We start from the raw sequence: 26,746 nt of genomic DNA, 5'->3' as shown, positions 1-26,746 counted from the left end.
TTCTGAGTGCAGTTTTCCCATCAGGCAAATGCCGGTATGGTACCTAACATAGAGGTCTTCTAGTCGCTTCCTCCATTCCCCAATCGTTTCTTTCTTCCCTTTCCTTGGATAGTGTGATCGCCGAGGAATATCACCCCTCTTACGTGACGGGCTAACATGGCCACAGTTGTTGAAGGCCCAGAAATCGAATTCTTAATCCTAATTCTTTTCTGTGGAGAAAATTTTGGATCTAACTGTGCGAATGGTACATACAAAGCGTCATTGTTAACTTTAAAAAAGAAACTCAAATAAGGGAACAAATTGCAAACTTAACAAAAAAAAAAAAAGATATAGAAGGAAAAGATGTCTTACTATCCTGAAATGTTATACAACCTTGCTTACGTGATATGTAATGCTGGTTGTATAAAGATAAGGGGTATAAAGATAATTCCTTATTAATAAACTGCAAATGTCAGTACGCCACAGTAATTCGTTATAGTAAACAGTCATCGCTAATAGATGTCGCCATGTGCAGTATCACTTTCAATCTTCGCTAATAGATGTCGCTAATTCAAGAATTGTGTTCAACAAAATCTGAATAATTACATAAAAAAAACATGGTAATGACTTTAAGATGGTTGGTGGGTTAACTCAGAAAAATAAATTTGTTAAAAATAAAGAATTAGAATTTTTAATAAAAGACAATGTTAACCTAAAACGTACTACTAGTCGAATAGTTTACTATGTGTTAATTACCAGGTGCGGCTGCAGACCTAGGATGAATGGTCACGTAATTGCCCCAATTCCTATGTTCGAACTTCAAGAAAAAGACCAATTTACGTCTACAATTCCACGACACCTACAAACACTGGGGACATAGCAGAATTCTTCTATTCTTCAAAATGGAAGAAGCGCATTTTTACGCGTATATGCATTGTGTCTATCTTCTCCCTGTTGACAAACGGTTGCAATTAACTGACAATCATTAGTCTGCCTTCATTATAGTTACGAATTATTCCATTTGGGGAACTGAATCTTCCCTTTCAGCTTTAGCGCTACTAACGGAGGATACAGTTACCAACAAGTCTAAAGAAGTAGTAGAATAGTTAACAAAACTAAAACTTTTTGCAAAAAGGAAGAATACAGAAGGGAAATACTCATTTTTGTGAGGACAAACTGAGTGTATCATGAAATGCGTCGAAGCTTTGGTTTTCAATCTCGCTAAAAAAAAAAAAAAATAATAATAATCCATGTAACACTATGTACAGACGTATGTTAAATAAAAAAAAGCGATTGCATTTCTGTCAATGAAAAATTGTACGAAGTTAATAAAATGATCGTTTACCTGTTAAAATGCATGATTTATGATTTGATTTTTAGTATTCTCGTATGGAAATTAATTGGTTTTAAGTTAAATTCACTAAAATTAATACATGATGTAGTTTTTTTAATTCGTGTTTACTATCAATGGGGATATATATATATATATATATATATATATATATATATATATATATATATATATATATATATATATATATATATATATAATATTGTGAATTGTCAAATTGTGTTCATACTCGCATAAATAATGAAATTACCAGAAAAACTGAGTTTCTGATCTGTTTGTTTGAACTTTTGATAAGAACCTTGAAACCGTTCCCTGTAAGACAGTTGTTGAATCTCTTTTTTTCGATACTAGGAAGGATTGTAATTTATTTCAATGCCTTAAGTAAGAATGCACCAGTTACGATGCCAGAAGGAAGAAAGGGTACCCCTTCTCCTGTGGCCATTTCTGTCCCCAACTGCCCCCAGACATATATTGTAATGTTAGTCAATTATAAAACTACCTTTTTAGGGTTTGTATATACGTGTGTGTGTTGTTACGGATTCCACGTCACGTTAATCAGTAGATTGACATCTCATATAGTCTCGCTTCTAAAAGGGACGTTAAACTCAAAATCAACTTAACTCAAATAAATAAATAAAAAACTAGCTGTCCCTTCGTTCGCCCCCGACCCCGAGAAATAAGAGTTTACGTCTTCTCTGGGATGCGTAGAGATGAGAGTTAACTGTTTGGAAAATGTTTAAATGTGTAAGTGATGTCTTGACTTGAGAGGTGAATCTGTTTCTATTGGAGGAGATCTGTCTCGTCTCGTCTCGTCTTCCGCGAAACCCTGGACTTAAGTTATATAACGTGGTTTTCCTTCATACTGAGAAGATTGTTGGTTCGAATCCCGAATGATTATAGATACTTACGAAGTCCTCGGTTTGAAAAGTAAGACCTAATGTAAAGTAAGTTCTTCTATATAGAGCATTAATTGCGTGAGGAAGCAGATGCAAAAACTCGGTGAAAGGAGTTTGTGTGAAGATGTAGTTTTATTTGCATGTTAATGAGGTTCACACGTACTATAAACTTAAAAAGAAACTGGTAATTTATTTTATATACAGTATTATAGGAGGTATTAAGAAGCAATTGAAAGCTCGTGATGACACACTAAACGGTAATCCCATGGAGTCAAACTATATTATTACTCATTGTGAAAGAGAAAGCTCTTTAAAAAGACATAAAGATGCAGATTTGTATTAACTATCAACGGAGGTTAAATATTTTACATATTGATACATACATAGCGACAGGCCTGTTGATTAGTTAGTATTCCCACTTAGCAATTGGGAAACAATTGGTCTTCATAAAGCGATAAACCATTTACATCTTCCCTAGTTGGGGATTTGTTTTCAAATTTAGGGGGGGATATTTCAGATTTTGTAATTGGATGTTGGAATTCGATGCACTTCGTGATATCCAAACTCAAATTTAAAAACCACATATTGGACTTACATCCTAGAATGTATGTGAACTTAAATCTCAGAATCTAATATTTGAATTTAGATTTCAAAATCTAATATTTGGATTTAGATCTCAAAATCTGATATCTGGACTTAGGTATCAGAATCTCATATCTGAACTTAGATCTCAGAATCTCATATTTAGACTTAGATCTCAGAATCTCATATTTAGACTTAGATCTCAGAATCTCATATTTAGACTTAGATCTCAGAATCTCATATTTAGACTTAGATTTCAGAATCTCATATTTAGACTTAGATCTCAGAATCTCATATTTAGACTTAGATCTCAGAATCTCATATTTAGACTTAGATCTCAGAATCTCATATTTAGACTTACAAGGGACATCACCCAGTTGTCCGGCTTCGATTTCAATGAAATTTTTGTTGCTGATAGAGGACATGTATTCATTACTTGTGATGACAGAAATTTTTGCCATCGTGCATGTTTTCTATTTTTTAATAATTTTTAAAGGTTGTGATCTGGTTAATAGAGATTACTGCAGAAGTCCCTTACTACCCTTTGTAAACGGAGTGTTAATGAAAGAACAACCATGTAGATACGTATAGGGCCTAGGGGGAAGTCGTATGGTACGTATGACCTTGAGGCAGCCATCTTGAAATCCGCCATTTTGAATTAAGGTCAAGTTTTTTAAATGGGAATAGGGTAATATGATACATAATTTCGGGCTAGAATTTAATCAGGAAAACAATGGTGAAGTTAGTTTTAAGATGCGCTCATTTGGTGAAAAGTTACAGCCATATTAATTGTTTATACTTACTATGTGCCTAAGTCCCTTGTCTCCGCTTCTAACCCGCGTATTAATGATTATAAGTGGATAAAGGTTTCGGTAATACATATTATGCCTAGAGGGAAGTGATACGATAAGGGTATCATTGACGGCAGCCATCTTGAAATCCGCCATTTTGAATTAAAATGAAGTTTTGAAAACTGAAAACCATAGCATGTGGCACCAAATTTTAATAGTAAATTTTCCCCAAAAGCCAATGGTATGCTTAGTTTTGTTCTATAGTTAACCAGTATGAATTTATGACTCTTCTAATGTGCACGAAACGTCCATTATTCGATCTTTCAAATTGGCAACACTCCTAATTTTCATCGCATGTTTTAAGATTCCAACTGGCACTTTGCAATTGTTTCCATGGCTCATGTTTTCTAAATTTATTACATTTTTTTAAGAGTTGCGATTTGTCAGTTCATGGATAATGTTGGGATAAGCATCCAGCAATCTTTCTGAATTTTGAAGACTTGCCATGTTATTATTAATTTCCTAGGCAGTGTAATTATTTATTTTAACCCAAAGTACATGAGGAACCTATGGACCTATGTGATGCAAAGAAATGCAAATGAAATTATAAGAAATTGGTGTAACACGAACTCACAATTATCATGAAATTTAGCCTACATGTTGCGCAAACGACAAACAGTATTTTTTTTAATAAATACAACTTTAAAGGAACAGCAACAATGATAGAAAATATCAAAGAGACGTAATATGATTGTTCCCAACACACTGTTTGTACCATGAACAAAATATGAAAACAGGTAACTTGTTTATAAAAAAGGTGTAACTTAATCGAGTTCCCGATCAATAGTGATTATACAGTAAATCTTACAAACATGAACCATCGACAACAATAACTAGAAAACGAATGACTTTTTTGTCTGACTAGCTAAAATATTGCCATAGAAAATAAATAAATAAATATACAATAAACAAATAAGTATAAAACAAAACAAAAGACCATTGATTTACACAACAGTCATATTTCGTTTCCTTTTTTGAAGTGAATTTTCATTTGATTTCTCGTCTCATCTACTATCCATTACAAGCTACGTCTCCGGTATTACCTGAATGCAAAGTTGGAGTTCTTTCGTTTTGCGATGATTCATGTCAGTAAACGAGTTTTTGAATTGCAGGTATAGGAAATAAATAATTACATTGTCTATGAAATTAATAATTACATGGCAAGTCTTCAAAATTCAGAAAGATTGCTGGATGCTTATCCCAACACTATTCATGAACTGACAAATCGCAGCTCTTAAAAAAATGTAATAAATTTAGAAAACATGAGCCATGTAAACAATTGCAAAGTGCCAGTTGGAATCTTAAAACATGCGATGAAAATTAGGAGTGTTGCCAATTTGAAAGATCGAATAATGGACGTTTCGTGTACATTAGAAGAGTCATAAATTTATACTAGTTAACTATAGAACAAAACTAAGCATACCAGTGGCTTTTGGGGAAAATTTACTATTAAAATTTGGTGCCACATGCTATGGTTTTCAGTTTTCAAAACTTCATTTTAATTCAAAATGGCGGATTTCAAGATGGCTGCCGTCAAGGTCATACGTACCATACGACTTCCCCCTAGGCCCTATACGTATCTACATGGTTGTTCTTTCATTAACACTCCGTTTACAAAGGGTAGTAAGGGACTTCTGCAGTAATCTCTATTAACCAGATCACAACCTTTAAAAATTATTAAAAAATAGAAAACATGCACGATGGCAAAAATTTCTGTCATCACAAGTAATGAATACATGTCCTCTATCAGCAACAAAAATTTCATTGAAATCGGAGCCGGACAACTGGGTGATGTCCCTTGTTAGATCTCAGAATCTCATATTTAGCCTTAGATCTCAGAATCTCATATTTAGCCTTAGATCTCAGAATCTTATATTTGGATTTGGATCTCAGCATCGGATATCAATTGAAGGTTCGTATTTTATTAATAGTATGAACGTTCAACACCCATAAGACCTATAGTAGTCTTCCGTGTAAATGTCCTGTATTTTGTGGGTACGAGTTAGCGACCATAATCTGCTTTCAATCTTTTTGATATCAGTCGTGACAATAAAACTTTTCTGTATGGAGTAGTACTATGCCTGTGATCTACTATTTTTTTCCCTACTAGTATCGTTACTCTTTGTTGTTGATACTTCTTAGTATTTAAGTTTATCCGTCTATTCTTTATAAGTTTTATTATGTGATGAATCTTTAAATCACCACGTCTACGACCAGGAAAATATGAAAAATTAATAAATTCATTTTATCGTGGTTTCAATTTTGCATTTTAACGTTACAATTTTTCGTGGTTTTCTTGGATACGTTACCTATTAGACATATGTACTTCATCTTATCGAATTCGTGTCTAAAGTAGTTTATTTATAATGTGTGGAAAATATTTACATTTTCATACCTTAATCCAAAATCATATTGTTGCTAGAGTATGATTGCCCATTTTTCAATTTAGGAGGGGGCGGGGAATGAGGGACATTTGGGCTTGCATGAACTCGGGGACACTATAAGAGTTGTCCACAAGATTAGGGAGACATGATTTTTGGTGATGAGCATTCGAAAGAGCTCTCTCAATATAAATATATACATTTTTCAAGACGAGACACCAGTTTCGTGACCATTTGGAGATGAGACAAACTCAGTCTTGTGTTTCGTCGTGTACGTATTCCTGCTCACTACCTCGTTGGAAACAGCGATCCTTAATCTTCAGGTTAATGATAAGTCAGACTTGAAGTAGATCACTGAGCTCTGACTCGATGTTCACTTAGTCGCAGCAGCTCACTGAGCTCTCAATCGATGCTGACTTTGACTCGTAGTAGCTCGCTAGGCTCTGACTTCCTGTTTACTTTACTTATAGTGGCCTGTACTCACACAGGCTTGCTTTATTGTTTACTACTGTCCTGCTTTGCTGTGTTAAAATAGTTAGACAGTCACTTTTCACTATTACTGGAGCACTCTCTGATATCGGTCATTTTCGATCATTATATATATATATAATATCCCTCTCCCCCAAGCTGCATGGCTGAATTTAAATTTAAACGGCATCGGAAGTGTCACTATTCATCTCAGCAACCCCGAAAACTATGGATTCGACACTAATAACGATCATTTTTATACATTCTCCCTCTCCCTCCCCTACGTTGTATCGTCAAAAAGTGAAATGATAAAAAAAAACCATCCCAGACGACCCGAACCTGATCTATATTGACAATTTGATTCGAGATCGGTCGGGTGGTTATTAAGTCACACAAACAGTCACGTTCATTTTCATTTGTATAGTTTGAAGTTTAGCGTTTTTTTTTCAGCACCAAGGCTACACGAGACGTGGACTTACAGTTTAAGGTGGAATCCGAGCCACCGTAATGTTATTCTACCGGGATTTGAACCCAGGGCCCCGTATACAAAAGTCGAGCACGTTAGCCTACGCGCTTCTGTTCATTTATTGCGCCCGAGAGCCAGGCTCGGAAGTGCGGATATCATTGGAAAGTACACAGTACTACGAAAAATTCTAAAGTAAGAAAAAAAAACAACTCCGAATATAAAGTAACTTTCTTTTCTATTTTTTTGTAAAGGGATTTTTATATATTCGTGGTAAGAATAATGTTACAAATGAAGGGAAATTTACTGTATACACAGGGATATTTCCCTTGTATAATGTAAACACTGACGAATACGTGCTTTACATATGTTATTTGTCGCTGTTTCTCTCTCTTTCTTTCACTTTCTCTTTTCATTCGTTATTCTTTGGACATGACTCAGACTGAAGTTGATAGATGCCGAAACGAGAATAGGCGGCCGAACTGACGAGTATTCCATAATTCACAACCACCATAGATCTCTATACAGTGTATAGCAACCACACAGCAACCGAACTAACAGACGAATTTTTCTTTCGTTTTATTTTTTTAAATTTTGTTTTTCTTTTAAGCGGGGAAGAGGGGGGATACTAGACGGGGGACCCCTTTTATAGTTTGAGATGTTCTCTCTCTTTTCTCTCTCTCTCTCTCTCTCCAAGAGAGGACGACAAACCGAAAAGAGCATGCAAGCGTCTGCCCGGCGCCAGCGTAATGTCCACACCCTTGGTCCCCACAATGCGAGTCCTGGGTTACGCCCCTACACCTACACCTCCGAATGCCAGTACCTTGACGTTTTACAAAGCATGTATGTGTGTGGATATGTGAATATATCGTGTATGTATGTGTACGCGTGGTACGGCATCAATGTTGCCAGTAACACGGAATAACCATTATTATAACGCAAGATCTTCTACGGAGAACCTCTCTCTCCGTATAAAAACAAGTCCCGTGTGCCTTATATTGCTGGAATGTTAATTAATTGACGTGTGCAAATGATTACTTTTGTAATTAAACTATAATTAACATCATTCTTATATAGGTACTATCTCTAACCATGGGCGCCCAAAGAACATTTTCTAGGGGGGGATCTCCCTGGTTTCTATATTACGTCCGGTATTTAATATACGTGGTTTGCGATATTACGTATACATTTTCGTGAGCCACGGGGCGCCCATGTCTCTAACTGGTTAGTACACCACTTTGGTGAGGGAGAACCGTGTTGATACCCGTTGCGGGCTGATGTGGTTTGGATTCCACGTTTTGCATAGCCTTGGTGCTGAACGGGACACTAAATTTCAAAATAACCAATTAGCAACCTAATTCTCAACTATTTTAATTTCCAATTTACTTCTGTATACATCTTTTTGAACCATGGGGAAATAAACGAGCAACCCTATCTCTGGTGCTGGATTACGTCTACTCAGGGTTAGTAGTACTGATATTAGAGGTCACCATGCCAATTGATGGAGGTTGTCATTTACAGATAACTACTGATATGTCTAACCATACGATTTTAACTGTAGCATAAGACATAATTTTGAAATATACGTCAAATGAAAGTGCTATTTTAGTTGTATGTTTGATTACAGAAGATATCCACGGCCTCCTCAAGTTACTATAAATGAAGATTTAGAAGATATCTGAAACACTTTGTGTGTTACTCCAGAAAAATAATACAAATATATCAGGGAAATTCACTCATTTTTATTTTCATTAGCCTACTAATAGATTTTGAAGCCCCATAATATGGGAGAGGGGGCAGTAGCGTAGCCAGGATTTTTGTTTGTGGAGCCATAGTGTTGTTATATGCGTTTGTATGTGTTTGTTAAGGTTGGTTTAAAGGGGGAAGTTTTGCCGATAGATGGCACTACAGTCTTCGTATCTCTCCCATGTATTTTTTTACCTTTCACGAAAATTCACAATTTTGTCTTGCAAATTTCAACCTACAGACTTCAAATTTTTAGAAAAGGAAGTTCATAATATATCGAAGGCAATAATAATCCGTACCGATTTTTTATTTAGAATTTTCTTCATTGTTGAAATATCTTGATTGTTGAAATGGATAGCCAAATCTTTAACAATGGAACTGTTTCAACAACGAAAAAAAATTCTAAATAAAAATTCGGCACGGATTGTTCTCTTCGATAGGTTATGAAGTTCCTTCTCTAAAAAAAAAATGAAGTCTCTAGGTTGAAATTTGTAAGAGAAATTGTAAGTTTTCGTGAAAGGTAAAAATACTTGGGAGAGATACGAAGACTGTAGTGCCATCTATTGGCAAAACTTGTCCCTTTACACTAACCTTATGGGAGACATTTAGGGACGGTCCGTATTAGAAATGGGTGCTCCGTTAATGAATCTCCGTTCTAACCATAATTATTTCAGGTTTAGCGTCTCTTTTCATTAAGACGTGGACGTGTCAACAAAACGTGGGATATGAAACATATTAGCTCCTAGCAGGATAGTTTTATAACACTATTACCCAAAGACTAGTCCAAAAATACTTAAATTTTATGTCCTACGGTAAATAGATGCTGTTATTGTCTTTAGGAAATGAAAAGTAAATCTCACATGGTGGAGATAAAGTATATTTTAAAACATAAACTATTAACACCACAAGACTTTTGCTGTTACAAAAATAATAAAAATATTTTGTAGGGGGAGAGAAGGTATCAACCCTTAAGGAATGGGTTTGTTAGCGAGTGCTAGGAAGCGTAACAGAGGAAATTAAAGAGAGAGAGAGAAAAAAAGAACAGGAACTTGGCAAGGTATGTTTTTGTAAGTTCAGGGTTGCAATGGGCGATTAAGGGTTGCTGTACGTATTACAAGTGACAAGAGAAGGAGGGGGGTTAACCAACAAAAACGTGAGTAAGGAAGCGATGTTACGTATGTGCCTTTTGTTATTTTTAGATCGCCGCGCGACATTACTTTTTTTTTAAATATATATGTGTGTGCGCCTTTCCTTTTTTTTCTTACCCCCCTCCCCTCTCTTGTTCCCCATTTCTTTCTGTCTATTCAGGTTGGTTGCCAAGTCTTTCTGGCTACCGAATGTGTCTGGTGTGACACTAATGTTGTCTAGAAAACATTTTTATGCACCAATCATTTTTTTCTTTTACGTCTGATGACTTGTCATCATGTCATAATGGAAGTTCATTAAAAAGAAAAAGAAAAAAAGTTTTACATAGTAGCTTAAAGTAGCACAAACAGGACAGTTTTTTTTTTTTTTTTTTCGCGAATTCTTTCGGAAATTTTGACGAAACAGCTTAATTTTGTATTATTTAATATTTAGACTTTCAACATTATGCATAACCACCGAAAGTCTAATAGAGTGGCTATTTTCATTGATAGTATTAGGGTAACAGAGCGCATGATATCAATATCCATTCAGTGTCTCAAGAATAGAGACCCATCCCCACCCCTTTTACTCCCTCTTCGATCTCCCACGTGGCGAAACTGTTAGCGTACGCGCCTTTGGTATGGGACCCCGGGTTCGATTCCCGTCGAGAGCTCATGTGGTTCGGATCCATATAATCTAGCTATATTACTAATCAGACAGCTACCGGTATATGGCTACTTTAGGGCAGTAATATGTATAACTCTTGTTCTAACAAGAATATTAACTCTTTATGATGTATAAACGTTTGGCGTGATTTGAAAAAGAAATCAACTTTTATTCATAGCTCTGTAACCAACTAAGTTGATCTGTTAACAATTTGCGAGCGGGTGGAATAAATATACATGCATTAAAATAAAAATGATGTAACGTTACATGGTGTTAAACATTCACTAGTGCAGTTAATGATTTATACAATAAAGTCATTTTTAAAGTTTAACTTCGTAAAATTATCCTCCGAGGTTAAGAAAAACGGTGATGAGGAATGAACGAGATGGTGGAATGAAGAAAGTGGGGAAACGGGAGATCACCGAAAAAAAAAAACATATGTACGGTGTTTCTTTACCATAAAACCCACTTGGTACGAGCCGGGATCGAGCCACGGACTCCATGCACCAGAGGTGGTATGGAACCAACGTTAGTTTATTAGTTGGTCCCATCTTTCAAAACCTTGCGTTCCATAAGGACGGGAAACACAAAATCTCCGGGATGTAGCTTTGTATTGATTAAAGGATTTAATTTCAGACAATCGGGTGCTTTACTGTTGGCGTAACTAGAATATTTTGCAATGGGGGGGGGGACTATGGCCCTTTCTGAGAATTAAAAGTACCTTTCAGAAGGTCTTGTTGCAAATTTATTAGTGTTTATTCTGACTAGAATTTCCCACGAGAGTAGTTTTAAGACTGTCTCGTCCGTATAGAGGCCTAACTGTTTCTATTGAAAAAGGTCTGTCTCGTTTCATGGACAAGACTTGCTCTGTCTCAACCCGCAGTCCCCATTGCCCTTGCACTATGCTTGGCAACTTAATAGCAATTGCTTCGCCCATCTTTGGTTTTATCTGTGGATTTGAGAAGCGCAATTTTGAGAGTCCAAACCAGGCGCACACAAAGATTTTTCTTGGGTGGGGGTCTAATGCTTCAAGATACTACCTCTATGAAGCAGTATTATTTTACACTCGAGAAGAGAATAAGTAATTTTTAAATATTGCCACTTATATTTGCAGTAAAATACAATAGAACTAGATTGTTTTTATAAGGACAGAAAGAATAGAAATGAAGCGTAAGATCAAAATGTTTAGGTACACCAATAATTTCTCTGCTAAATAAGTATAGGCCCTATATATTTTTTAAATAAAATGTACAAATATATGTCGAGTTACCAAGTTTTGGAGGGTCCGGACGCGTTGAACTCTTCCGTTGGTGCGCCCCTGGTATACACCCACTGTCACAGTGTAGCAGGTTTCAAAGCCGAATGTAGGAAACAAAAGGTGGGTAAGTGGACGAAGTAATAGTATTAAATATACAAAAGGTAATACAAAATCACTTTGCGCGAAATATGATATCCTTAGCACATTGTCATCTAGATTGCACTAGAATACCGCGGTAGCCGTATTAGAGTATATCTTCTCGTGAGAGTAGCGAAGTCCAGCAGTGCCGGGTTTGGTCACTGGATTGTCCGTATTCACCAAATGATATTACGGCAACCACACAACGTCGTGAGAACAACTGGGGAGTTACGTAAAATAAGGGGATGGCGAATTCCAGTCTAGAAAGCCAGCATTGAGGGTGAAAGGAGTCGATGTACTGACCACACATTACCCCCGAAGGTATGAGTGCCACAAACCGGCTGCTATACGCTGGCCCCCTATGGGCTGTTCCTGGGAGGGACGGAGGAAGGCAGCGGTATTTCAGTCGGACCTGGCTCTCTTCTAGCTAATCCTATGGGCTTTACTGATTATATAAAAGTTAGTAAGATCAATTACAAAGCAGTCTTAATGATGCGTATCTTGCGCACAAGAAATGTATCATGTAAAATATTCCGATAACGACCTTCAGTCTTTTGCCCCGCAGCTAAGCGACAACGATGCAATCAAGTTGCAACATGCCTATAATACCTACTCCTCTTTAACATTTAATGTAAACAAACCATTTGAAGAAGAAGAAGAAAAGAAAAAAGGAAGTAACCATTTAAAGAGCCGACAGTGTCAAGGTCATCATACCATCAGCAGCAGGGTCGATTTGCTGTCCCCTATTTTATTTCTCTTTTTTTTCTTGTTTTTTTTCTCTCTCGTTGGGAAAGAGACGTGGGAAAATACCTCTCTGGGCTGCTGTTGCACAGTGTTGCAAAAGTGAAAATTTGTAACAACAAAAACTGGAGCGGGAGGGAAATTCTTCCCGTTTTGTCTACGCGAAAAATTTTTGGCTTTGAGCCAGGAAGGACGGCGAACGGAAGATTTTAAACTTGTAGAAACTCGTCTGTGTTTGAGATGAGACCAGAGAAGGAGGTACATAGAACAGTATGTGTGTGTGAGAGAGAAAGAGAGAGAGAAAGAAAGAAAGAGAGTATATAAACGTGTGTGTGTGTGTGTGTGTGTTAGTCGTGGCCTCGTCGGATTCGGGAAAAAGGTGCCTGGATCGTCAGTTGTAGGCGAGAGAGGAGAGCAGACTCAGACTTGCTCACCACACATTCTTCAGAGAATGCGACGCCGACGACCTCGCTTCAATGCTATTGGAAAACGAGATCCCCGACACTTCCGAACGACCTACCTTCACCGTCAACGCCTCCCCTCGAATGCAGTGGCTGACCGGGGAGCAGGTAAGTACTTCAGTGTCACCTCGTTTCTGTACATGCTTGCGCCTTGTTTCATCAACCATGTGATTCTCAAGAACTGGCCAGTTTTATGTTTTAAGTTCTTGTTGCATGTGATGGCGAAACGTATTGCGTTCCGGTTGTTTGATGACAGTTTCAGTGCATTAGTACTCTCATTGTTAGCCGGATGTTCAGTACACGAGGTCTCGGGTTCGACTCCCAGTAGAATATCAAAATTTTTAGCGGTTAATACAGGCTTGTGAAGCAGTTAAGGATGGGACTCTTGTAGGATAATGTTATAATTAACACTCCTACGTCTTTCTTTTCTATTTATTATTTTGTGTATTAATTACCTATTTTCCTCAAAAGACTATTGTCGCTAGAGCACCTAAAAAACTTTTAATAGTTCAGCTTCAAACAGGTCTCAATTGACATTCACAATTGTTTGGTCTAATTTAATCTATGAATAAGAATATAGAATTCTTCGAAAAAGAAGTGGGTGGCCTACTTACGTATTTTTAACAATATTATACATTCTGAGTTCCTCAATTGTTTGTAAATTTTTTAAATTCTTTTCGGAACTAAGTTCTACAAATTGATCTATCTATATCTATAAATAGGGGTATATATATATATATATATATATATATATATATATATATATATATATATATATATATATATATACATATATATATATACATGTATACATGTATATATATATATATATATATATATATATATGTGTATATATATATATATGTATATGTATATATGTGTATATATATATATATATATATATATATATATATATAAATGAAAGTGATTTAATAATTCATGAACCACCTGACTGTCCTCGATCAAATTTTCAATATAGATGAGGTTCGGCCTAGGATGTTTTTTGTCATTTCAGTTTGACGGTAAAACGTAGGGGAGGAGGGAGATGTATATAAAAATGATTAAAAATGTCCTATATTAGTGTCAAATCCATAATTTTCGGGGTCGCTGAGATGAACAGTGACACTTCCAATTCTGGTTAAGTTTAAATTCGGCCCCGATTAATACCTCTAAAGGGAGACGGTGACATGTAAAAATAATTGGAAATGACCGGAATGGAAGTGTCGAATTCATAGTTTTTGGAGTCCATAAGTTAATTGGTGACAGTTTTGGTGCCCTTTATGTCCAAAATGAAATGTATTCACCCCATGCGAAGAACGGGCATTCTGCTAGTAATTCATAATTGACTTGAAGGACGTACTTTGCCAATAATAATTTATATTTAGGGATGCGCATGAGACAAGATTCGAAGCTGTCTCGTCTCGAAAATGTGCTGCAAAAATGATGTCTCGACTCAAAAAACGTATATTTTTCTATTGGAAAAGCTGTGTCTCGACTCGAATTTTGTCAGGAAAATTGTCTCGTCTCGTCTCGTGCGCATCCCTATTTATATATATATTTTTTGCTTTAACTTGTTGTTTAAGAAAAATGATTACTATTAACCAGCAGATTATACATATTTTTGTTGGTTTTCTTTTTCTAGCTGTAACATTATATACGCTCTTAAAGATGTCGCACGTGCCACTTGTAAGGTATCTTTAAACTTTGAAGAAAATGTTAAAATTTATCAATAGATTACTTGTGACATTGTCTTATTTAACGTTTCATATTAAAAACGTCTTAGTTATCAATCTGCATAACACCGTACGGCAAATCTGTGTTTCGGAGAGGCTGACAACCAAGGGCGCCCATCAGGGGAACAAGGTGGGGCGCTCGCCCTTCCCTGAGAGGAAATTGTACTTGGGAATGTCGAAAACCCAATAGAATTTTTACATTAGTTACAGCAAAATTTGAAACTATATTTGAAACATCGCTTGTACCTTGCCCTCCCCCCCTTGGAAACCACAACATGGGCGCCCTTGCTGACAACAAAGCTTGCATAATTCTATCAAAAATTAGTTTAGTTAGTAAGAAAGACAGTAGTTTATTACTATTATTATTATTATTATTATTATTATTATTATTATTATTATTATTATTATTATTTTATTAATTAAAGGGGTCTCGAGTTTCTCCAGGATTATTCTAACTATGCCACTAACCCTCCTGATAAAAAAATAAATTCTTTCTCTCGTAGTTCTCTGTATGTAAAGCATTATTATTAACTCGTAAGTTGTAGCAAAGTCAAGCCAAGAAGATAAAAGAATCAGTGACGTTGGGAAATATCAAATTTCAGATCAAAAACTGTTTTGACATTCACTCTAGATTGTTCTCTACAAAAACTTTTTTTGTTCTGAGATTTTTTGTTTTCGTATTACTGTTAAGATTACTTACGAGTAGTGTTGTAAAAAAACGGTTTTTTTTCTGTGAAGTTTTTTTTCAATAAAAAACATCGTTCTTTTTCATGTTTTTTTCAAAAGTCTGTTTTTTTTCTGGCAACTATTATTTATTGATTTATGTTGCAGATTATTGAAATAATCAATAGAACTTGAGTCGAAGCCCTCGTAACTTACAAATCGTTTGTTTCTTTGTACCTATACGAGCAAAATTGTGTGATTATTCCTTTCGACCCCAAGTCATTTTTGGCGTTTTCCTACATTTCCAGTTAGTGACTTATTGCTCAAAAACTATTCATTCGATTGATATGGTTAAGGCCTTGTTTTTAAGAAAATGGATGTGGCTATTTTTTTGGTGTAAATTGTATTGCAGTGTTGCCAACGGGTGCGAAATTATTGAGTGAAATGTAGGGGTGAAAATTTACAAAAAATTCCCTAACCGAAATTAAAAAAAAAAAAATTCTAGCACCACTGCTGCTATATGGGTTCAAGTAACCAAAAAACATATTTGGTGTGTTGACAAGGTACAGTGAAATCCTGAAGTCGCTGGCTTTCATTCAAAGAGGGAAAGAAAAAATTCTGTCATACACATGAAATTTTGACACTTTTTACGCCTCAGAAGCAAAAATCAAATATGCCGGGGTACAGCTTCTCTAATTATCCTATTGAAACTTTTTATGGTGCGTTCTGTAGGGCAAAGAGGAAGCTTTCAGGTAGTGGTACGCTTTTTTCAATGTAGCCAGTAAGAGGGTAATAATAGAGGGGAAAAGGGAAATTTTCCGAATTTTTCACCTAATAGCGGGAATTAATTGTTTTGGCTGGAAACGCTGCCATCAGACAGACGAAAACTATCTGAAAATAAACCGTAGTGCTCCAAGAATATATGCTACAAGTATCATGGCGATATATAACAAAGTAAGCATGAAATTTAAAAAAAAAAAATCTCATTCTACTTTAAAAATTCACCATTTTCTTACTATTTCCAGAACATGGTTTATTATAAACCTCAACTGTACTTCCCCTAATTATTCTAGTAAAACTTTTTATGGTGCGCTGTGTAGGCTAAGGATGAGGCTGTTAGACACTGGTACATTTGTTCGAATGTAGCCAACAAGAAGGAAATAATAAAAATAAAAAAGAGAATATTTTCCAAAATTTGCCCCTAAAATCTGGAATTAAAATTTTTTGTAGCTAGCAACACTACTATCAGACACACACAAACTATCTTAAAATAAGCTTTGGTATCCCTCAAATATTGTGACGATATATAATAAAGTAAGCATGTCAGTAAAAAATATCTCATTCTACCTTTAAAAAAAATCACAATTATCTTTCCAATTAGAGAACAAGGTCCACTGTAAACCTCAACTGTACTTCCCCTAATTATCCTATTTAAAGTTTCTATAGTGGGTTTTGTAGAGCAAAGACGAGACTTCCAGATACTAGTACGTTTGTTCCGATATAGCCAACAAGAGGGAAATAATAGAAACAAAACATATAATTTTTCCAAAATTTCCCCTAAAATCTGAAATTAAAATATTCTGTAGCTGGCAACACTCCTACCAAACAGACGCAAACTATCTTAGATTAAACATTGGTACTCTACTAATATATCCTACAAGTATTATGACGATATTTAAGGAACAAAGCTTCTAATTACCAATAATATATTACGGTAAACAAAAAAGTAAGGGAAAATTAGAAAAATCAAGGGCTAGAACCTAAATACGAATTTTACGTGCGCCCCCTAATTACCCCATTGTAACGATCTGTACTTTCGTTTGTTAAGTAAGAACAAATGTTCGATTGGCGTAAGTTGACTTGCACTCGGACGTATAGGTACGGATTTATAAACAAAAATTCCTAATTTTTTGCCCAAATATAAGAGAATTTTAATTTCCCTAATTGGCAACACTGCGTGCAGGCCCGTCTAATTGATGTCAACAGTTAGGTATCCATCCGAGGTATCTACTTGGCAAGTCTTAAGGATGTCTTTCTACAACGAAGGAAGCTACAAGGGAAAAAAGTAAAGGAAATTCGAAATTAGAAAATTCTCGAATTTTTGACTGGGGTGAAATTTGAGAAGGAAATTCGACACCAGAAGAAAAAGAAATTAATATGTTAAACTATAGTCCAACCACATTTTGCAAGAATAATATCCCGGTATCTTAATATCCCGATATATTAGTGTCCACACTGGAGCGGATTAAACAAGTGAAGTGACACACCTGTGTGTGCCACTTTGGCCACCTGGGCCACCGAGTATACATTTGATTACATTTTTTTGACTACTAACTCGTGTTGTTGTTGTAGTTATAGTCTCGACTAATAATAATATCGTTGTAAACAATAACTTCATAAGAAAAATTTTCTCTCCTTTTTACATCTTAGTTCCAACACTGTTGGTGAGCAATGTAGGGTGTTTCAAAATAAATTTTGAAATTTTAAGTCTTCGTAGTACTTATTACATTTTACGTGCAATTATAAGCAATGCATCAAGTAAAAGAGCACCTCAAACAGTCTTTGCTACAAGTGCTCAATGTGAGATTCATTCTTCACGCGGCACACATCTGGTCGATAGGCGAGAAAGGCCCATAAATTTTCCGCCACATGGCACAAAACACATTCAATTTAGGGGAGTTTCGTTTCAATTGTACCATCTCCTGAGGATTTGCTGACGGTCAGATGCAAACATTATGAGTGTTCACATTAGCTCTTAGATGAAAAGTCGATTTATCACTGAAGACGACTCGATCCAGAAAATCTTCATTGTTATGCAGGAATATTTCACTTGCGAAATTGGCACGTAAACCGTAGTCTGTAGGCTTTAGACCTGTAGCAACTGCAAACAATAAAGACGTAATTGCAAGCGTCTCCTTAATATTCTTCACACAGACGGTTGCACTGTACAGGTTCAGTCTTTATTAAAACACAAAAAGCTTTCTGCTCTCTAGTCTCCATCTTTGCTACTTGCTCTTTCTAACGGCAGACAGAAGAAACAATACCTGTACATGCGTGCGTACAAAACTGGTTTAGTTGCTCTTTCAATTGATATAATTGTAAGTTATATATATAATTGTAATTGTAATTGTAGGTCTATTAAAATTGTAAGTTAATTGTAATAGATACTACAAAGTTTCAAAACCCTAATATTAATTTTGAAACACCCTGCATTACTTCAAATTGAGTCATCCTATATTCAGGTCCTAGTCAATTTGTCGTGCAATGGCATAATTTGCCGCCTCCCCCTTTCTCCAGAAAGAACAAATCTTAGAAGTCACGATTTTAAGTATGCTACTCCAGCATGAACAACAAAGGTGAGGGTAAGTGCAGTCGCACTCAGAAAGGCTTAAATACTTACTAAAAATGCAATTCCGTTGTGTCTGTTTTTTTCTTTAAATGTTAATCTATTATGATAGTGAAAGATAAAGCAAACACACCTGCAGAGGAAAGATGGTAATCCTTTTTATAGAATTCACTATCGAGCTTCAATCTCAATGTATCAGTTTGCAATTCCAGTGCAACTAGCTTTTTTATCTTTATTTCTTGATTTTTCTTCTACATCTTCTAACATTATTTTTTTTAAAATGTTTCTATCTTCAATGATAAGGAACTTGCTTCTGACAAAAACAAGACTACTTTCATATCAAAACTGTGATAACTTAATAAATGGAACAGATATTCACTACTAATCGAGAATTGAATTCTTGCATTTGACAACAATCAAGCAATTTGTGCTCGGATTTATTCGACCATTTGCTTTAGGATTGTCCATGTGGCCTTAAACTAATGCAACCTAAACATAATTTATGAATGTAGTATTCTAATAGGTCAGCTTAGTAAATGTAACTACCATCATCATGAAGTCTGTTTTAAACAAGAAATATTTAATTTAAATAATATACTTATGACAGATTTTGCCGGACCATCCAATCTTGCCGTTCCACGCAAATGCACGTGTTGCATATATACAGTGATGTATTTAGGGGAGCTTCGGGCTTAATCCCCCCCCCCCCGAAATCTTACTTACTATAGTAAAGTATATGAAATATCTTGCAGAATTTTCACATTTTGAGGCAAATCCCCTCGAAAGTTAGCAAAGCCCCTCCCGAAACAAAATCGTAAATACGCCACGGCATATATTGTAGAGCCGGCTCTGCATATCATATATATCTAGTCGACAAATTATTTATATATGACATTTAGAAAAATACTATTAGGCAAATTCGTATTAGTTTTTAGCTTTAGACAAGTTATTGGAATTTTATACTGCTCGTGACATTATTTTCGTACTTATTAAAGAAGGGCCTGCATTCACGAAAAAACAAAATTTCATTTCTACTTTTATTTCTTAGTTGATATTGATGAAAACTGCTGAAACCCGAATTGTTAATAGGTATGGTATTCATGTAAATTGTAAAATATTTGTAGCGTATCAGTATCTAGCGTTTAATTTATGTTGCATTTTATGGTGATTACACCTACATAAAAATATTTCATACTTAAATAGACGTAAGATGCATTACAAATGACTGTTTGAAAAAAAACGAAATTTAGAAAAAAAACGAGAGCCAATGTTTTTTTTTCTAAAAAAAACGTACATTTCTGAAAAAATACGAACCGTTTTTTTTCTATTTACAACACTACTTACGAGACAAGGATTTAGGCTGTTTCTGTTGGAAGAGCTCTGTATAGTCTCGTGGGCAGTGGTGGATCTAGTCTGGGGCTGTGCATGCCTTGCCCCTCCCGCCACAGATTTTGAAAATTAAATGAAATATTTTATCTTTACGTCCCACGGTTATGCCGGTTAGGCTGAACGAGACGGTGATGATGAGAGATGAATGAAATGGTGGAATGAAGAAAGTGGAGTGAAGAAACGGGAGAACGCCGAGAAAACACACGCACACGGTGTTTGTCCACCACAAAGTTCACTTGGCGGGAGCAGGGTTTGAACCCGAGACTCGAAGCACCAGAGGTGAACACTCTACCACTGAGCCACCGCGGCCACCGCAGATTTTGAGTGACAAAAATAATTTAAGCTATTATTTATATATTTTTGAAAGTTTAGTAATCTCATGATATCATATTCTAGGGTCTGGCTGCCCTCCCAGTTTTTATTTCTAGATCCGCCTCTGCTCATGGGCAACCCTTAAATATTCTTATACCGCCACATATTAATTTAGCTTCATTATCCTTAAATAACATCGTATTATTTGTCTTTCGATACTCAGCTATCTAAACTGAATATGACAGGAAACCGGTATACTACAATTTGAGTTTTCATTCCTTCCTGTTAATTTCTCCATTCTTTCTCTATATCTACATTCAAATGAGATTCTGTCTTTCAAATTTCTTTTATAATGTCCTCCTTTCTGCTTCGTTCACAAAATACACTACCTTAGTGATATAGTTAGATCGGAACGCCCTTCATGAAAATATTTACTTAGATATTCAGCAGTTAAGTATACAAATTAGATCAGAAGCCATATGCATTATAGCCGTTCCAGATTTTTTTTTTACAGCTAAATTAGTGCACTACACGAAACATTGTCCAAGTATTATTAGTGATAATATGAAGTGGGAACGTGAAATAAAACCAAGTATAGAAATGGCGAAAGAAGCCTTTATGAGGAAGAAAGGACTATTTTGTGCGACCTCTCTTGAATAAAGAGTTGAGTAAAAGACTCATAAAATGCTTCGTGTGGAGTATTGTACTGTATGGGTCAGAAACATGTGCAATACGCAAAAATGATAAAAGAAACTAATGGAAGCTTTCGAAATGTGGGTGTGGAGAAGAATAGAGAGAATTAGTTGGGTCAAGCGGAAAACGAATGAGAAGGTGTTACAAACAGTGGGGAGGAAAAAGAAAATTTTAGATATTATAAAGAGTCTTCATCCCGGCGAAATTAAAATACCGCTAATTTTACAGTAATTGTGATATCTTCAAATAGATAAAAGATAATCGAAATGTGGAACAAGAGCGCCCTAGACAATATTATTTTGCATGAGATACCGTTATCACGACTCACTTATCTGCTTTGGATTTCGAGCCATTTTGAAAATCGGCATTTATTTTCGCGTTTCTAAACAGCTGAAAACGGAAAGCCACTAGGTGACTTGTGATAACGGTACCTCACGCAATATAATATTGTCTAGGGCGCTCTTGTTCCACATTTCGATTATCTTTTATCTATTTGAAGATATCACATAATTACTGTAAAATTAGCGGTATTTTAATTTCGCCGGGATGAAGACTCTTAAGAAGAAAAGGAGAGACTGGTTGGAATATTGGCTAAGAAGAAACTGTATCATGAAAGACGTGCTAGAGGGTATGTTGGCAGGAAAGAGAGGGAGGGGGTGAAGGAGACTACAATTAATAGACGATATCAAATCAGCAAAATCATACGTGAAGACGAAGATGTCAGTGGAAGATCGTGGAGCATGGAAGTTTGAGTTGCGGCAAGTGACGTAGCAATAATGGCAGAATATCTATGATAGTTATTATTTAACTATTCATTTTGTTTCTGTGTCTAATGTCTTTTGAAATTTGTATCTTTGCCCTTATTTCTCGCTCACTTAGCCTCGTTTACAGATGTTTACTAAAGATGCCTCAAGCTACTTTTATATCGTGAAGTAAATGTAGATGGGCTGCAACCCACAATACACGAGTATTATGTGGGTCACAGAAGTTTGAAGGTAACACGGAAAGTTATACGGTATAGCAACACTGTGTGATGTGGGCGCACGTTATAATTAAATGTGTGATTTTAAGAGACTACGAGGTGCAACGTAGGAGCTATAAGATGTATAAAGACATTCTCTAATGCCCAAAGCCTTTGAAATATTCGTTGTACGTGCTGCCGCTATGTCACGGACATGCTTGTATTACCCACTATAAACTCACAGGGCCAGATCGAGCCAGGAACTTCTCGAATTAAAGATCAGTGCTGTACTACTAAGCATTCCTTCCCACGAATCGTACCGAATTCTTCCGATCTATCACACGTGAGACCAGGCAGTTCAATGATTGGTATAGATCCCAAGCTTTGAGTCGCCGCGGTCTTCCTATAGTGGCGTAATAAAAAGCATCAACTTCATCCCAATAGGTGGCACAATTATTGTAGTGCATTATTTTATACTTAAAACAGGGGTGGATCCAGGCTGGATTTCTGGGGGGGGGGGTGAGTTGTAATACTGCTTCTTAGAACTACTTTTAACAGCTCCAAACTCTGGAATGGATTTTATTTATATATAAAATAAGAAAGTTTCGTCTTGTGGGGAGGGGGAGATCGGAGCAATTGATCCGCCCCTGCAATAAAATTGATTGTTCTCGATTTCTTTCGAAAAGTGCGCACGAGGATTCAAAGTCATAATCATAATTTTGTTCTTAATTAGATCTATGGATTGATACGTCATTTTTTAAACATTTTCCTCTCCGTACACAATGTTAAAACTATAATCATACTGTAGAATCTGAATAAAATTTAATTATTTTCAGTTTTTAAGAGAATCCTAATAAAACTAAAGGAGCTATGTATTATCACACGAGATTAGATCTGAGTTTCTTAACCTGGGGGTCGCAAGAGGGTAACGAAGATAAGCGTAAGAGAAAAATATAATTAGAGTCTAATACCGAAAAATATTTTTGAATATTAATTTGAATTATGTTCTGATAGACATGTTTTTACTTTTATATATACTGTTAAAAACAACAAAAAATAGGTCTACTAAACATTTTGAACAGACGCAGAGTTCTTTAAAAAAATCAATTTAGATGAAAGAGGTACGATATGAAACTGGGAACCGCATATTGAAATACCAGAAAAAACACAAATGCAACGAAACCTGCATATTGAAATATGATTAAATATTATACTAGTGCGGCAATGTCCGGTTCAATCTTCGTGATGCACATCATCAAGTCATTTTCAACTGATAAGTGATTTATTGTCTTTGTTTTAATGCTTAGCATGGAAGAGAAACCACTATCGCACAGGTACGATGTAGCAAATGGAATTATTACTTTTAAAGCAGCAGATGCCAGACTAGAACATTCTTCTTTCTTACTCAGCCAGAACTTACGAGTCCCATTCACTGCGAAATTAAAATACCGCTAATTTTACAGTAATTATGTGATATCTTCAAATAGATGAAAGATAATCGAAAAGTGGATCAAGACCTCCCTAGACGATGTTATTTCTAATGAGGTATTGTTATCACGAGTCACCTAGTAGTTTTCCGTTTGCAGTTATTTAGAAACGCGAAAATAAATGCCGATTTTCTAAATGGTTGGAAATCGAAAGCAGATAAATGAGTCATGATAACTGTATCCCCTATAATATTGTCTAGGGAGGTCTTGTTCCACTTTTCGATTCTCTTTTATCTATTTGAAGATATCACATATTTACTGTAAAATTAGCGGTATTTTAATTTCGCAGTGATAAGGCTTCTTAAGTCTTCGTTACAGAAAACCAGTTGCAAAGACTTGTCAGTTTTAATCCATTCGCTTTTAGGAAAGTTACTGTATCCACTATATACACGAAATGGATTCTACTATTATAGAAATAGATGGATATCGTAAAGTCTTCGCAATAGGTATATTAATAGTGCCACACAAGCTTATTACAAACGATAAATTATAAGTGGGTCGCTGGAAAGAGGATGTGATAAAATGGGGGTTGTGATAGGAATCAGGTTGAGAACCACTGGATTAGATGACTTAGTAACTAGCTCTAATACATAGAAAGTCAAAATGGAATTTTAATTACAGAAAATAATCTGGGATAAGATTTACGCTAGCGTGAAAAATCAGAGAAACTATATATTTTGAAATCTGTTTAAAAGATCGTCTGTGATGGTGGTAAATTGGAAATGTTGTAATTACGAAGCAAACTTTCCTCTCAACTACGTACGAAGATTTCTCATAAGCAAACTGATTGTAAAGATAAGAAATGTACAATTTGCAATTTCCTGGTGTTAGCGGATATGAGAAACGGATGTAATTATATGCTTCGTATAGATAACAAATTATTCCAGTATTTTTCTTTTTCTTTCGAAACTTAAAAGAAAAAGAAAGAAGAAATAGATCACGTTGTATAAAATTAAGTTTTTTAAAGAACGAATCTGATAAGCGGGGGTAAGCTTATATTTCATTAGAATTAATTTAAATTGTGCTCTGTAGATGGAGTTGGTGTCTCTTGGGGGGTAAATAGCGGAAATTAATGAAATGGAATCTTTGAGTATAACGTCCCGTGATAATGCTCTTTAGATTAAGGGAGACGGGTGATTATAAGAAGGAAATTATGGAATGAGAATGTAGGAAGACACGGGAGTACTCCTAGAAAACCGATGGACCCAATGTTGTCCACCACAAACTTACTTGGTAGGGGGTCGAACCAGGAACCCCACACACTAAAGGTAACTGTTCTACTACTGAGCCACCGTGTTCCCAAAAGCTCCATGGCTATCACTTTCCTTTTGATTGATTGATTGATTGATTGGTTGGAGACTGTTCCTTCTCAGCTCCGACCTTTTGATTGACTGATTGATTGATTGATTGATTGGAGATTGTTCCTTCTCAGCTCCGACCTTTTGATTGATTGATTGATTGATTGATTGATTGATTGGAGATTGTTCCTTCTCAGCTCCGACCTTTTGATTGGCTGATTGATTGGAGATTGTTTTGATTGATTGATTGATTGGAGATTGTTCCTTCTCAGCTCCGACCTTTTGATTGACTGATTGATTGGAGATTGTTCCTTCTCAGCTCCGACCTTTTGATTGATTGATCGATTGATTGGAGATTGTTCCTTCTCAGCTCCGACCTTTTGATTGACTGACTGACTGATTGATTGGAGGTTGTTCCTTCTCAGCTCCGAAGCTACACGAGACATGGTCTTTCTGCTGAAAGTGGGATCCAAACTTTACTTTGCTTACTATATCGGAGACAAGCGTTACACTGGATAAAATGGGCTTCAATCCTACTTTCCTTACACTGGATAAAACGGTAAACTATGGTTTAGCTCCTCCCTCGATCATATCCTGGATCCGCGGATATATATATATATATATATATATATATATATATATATATATATATATATATATATATATATATATATATATATATATATATATATATAATATACACTTGACAGCATGAAGTGCGTAAGTCCAATTTTGGCGAAAATGAGTTAAAGGCAGTTCTGTATATTTTTCGGAAGTCTGCAACGAATGGATGGTTTTTATTTTGTTCTATACGTGTTGATGACGTAATTAACCAAGTATATAATGTAGTATGTCCAATATGTATTTAGTGCTTAAGTACGCGTTTTTTCCTGTTTTGTGCAAAACAAGGATTTGTGACTTGCGCACTTCATGCTCTCAGGTATATAATGTGTATATATATATATATATATATATATATATATATATATATATATATATATATATATATATATATATATATATATAGATAGATAGATAGATAGATAGATATAATATAAAATATCAACAAGAAATCAATGATGATATACATATATTTTGTTTGTTTCAGTTTTAAATTATTATTATTATTATTATTATTATTATTATTATTTGTTTTAAAATTCCAAAAAAGGAGACCAATAAATACATTTGGAACTTTACCCTTGTTTCGTTACTTCTAGATTTGATATCGAAAATCGAACATTGAAGATCTCGCATACTTTATTTCTAAAAACTAACCATCGAACCACGGGAAATTTTATTACTGATGAAATCTGCTGTTAATTTTATTAAGACCGATCTTTCTGTCCAGACTGTAATACATTTGTCCTATTAGAATATTTAAAATTGCAGGAAACATGATAATATATCAGATTTTTAATAACTATAGAAAATACACTTTAGTCTAAAAACAAAAATCAAAATAATGCCTCGACACGCTTAAGAAAAAGGCACTAATTTGAATTCTCATTGTCACGTGACGCAGTGTTTGTGAGAGAATTAACAAGTATTCGTGATTTCTAATGCTTTATTTTGTTTTACGTATCTGTCTCAATCCTGTTTATAAAGCTTAGAAAGAAAGAAAGAAAGAGAGAGAGAGAGAGAGAGAGAGAGAGAGAGAGAGAGAAGGATACAAAGTTGTTTTTACATGTAGTGGTTCAGGTAATGTTGTTGTTGTAAACCATGGAAGTTTTATTTCATTTTAACATTACTTTTTCT

At 35.4% G+C, this 26,746-nt stretch overlaps 1 protein-coding gene across 3 annotated transcripts in view; it reads left to right on the top strand.

The window, feature by feature from the left end:
- Window positions 1-26,746, top strand: part of stet (rhomboid serine protease stem cell tumor) — a 1,160,693-nt gene that overhangs the window by 993,091 nt on the left and 140,856 nt on the right. Inside the window, exon 1 of one of the 3 annotated variants that reach the window (XM_081731926.1) lies at window positions 13,006-13,214. The exons of the other annotated variants lie outside the window; for them this stretch is intronic. Coding sequence (XP_081588052.1) covers window positions 13,122-13,214 — 93 coding nt within the window. The 5' untranslated portion in view covers window positions 13,006-13,121. Of the gene's footprint in view, window positions 1-13,005; window positions 13,215-26,746 lie in introns of those variants that run through there. 3 annotated transcript variants of the gene reach the window in all.

This window comes from Thermobia domestica, chromosome 11 (genome assembly GCF_964235325.1).
Source record: "Thermobia domestica chromosome 11, izTheDome1.hap1.1, whole genome shotgun sequence".
In the NCBI taxonomy this organism is placed as follows: Eukaryota; Metazoa; Arthropoda; class Insecta; order Zygentoma; family Lepismatidae; genus Thermobia; species Thermobia domestica.
This window is presented reverse-complemented; position numbering and strand designations above follow the sequence as displayed.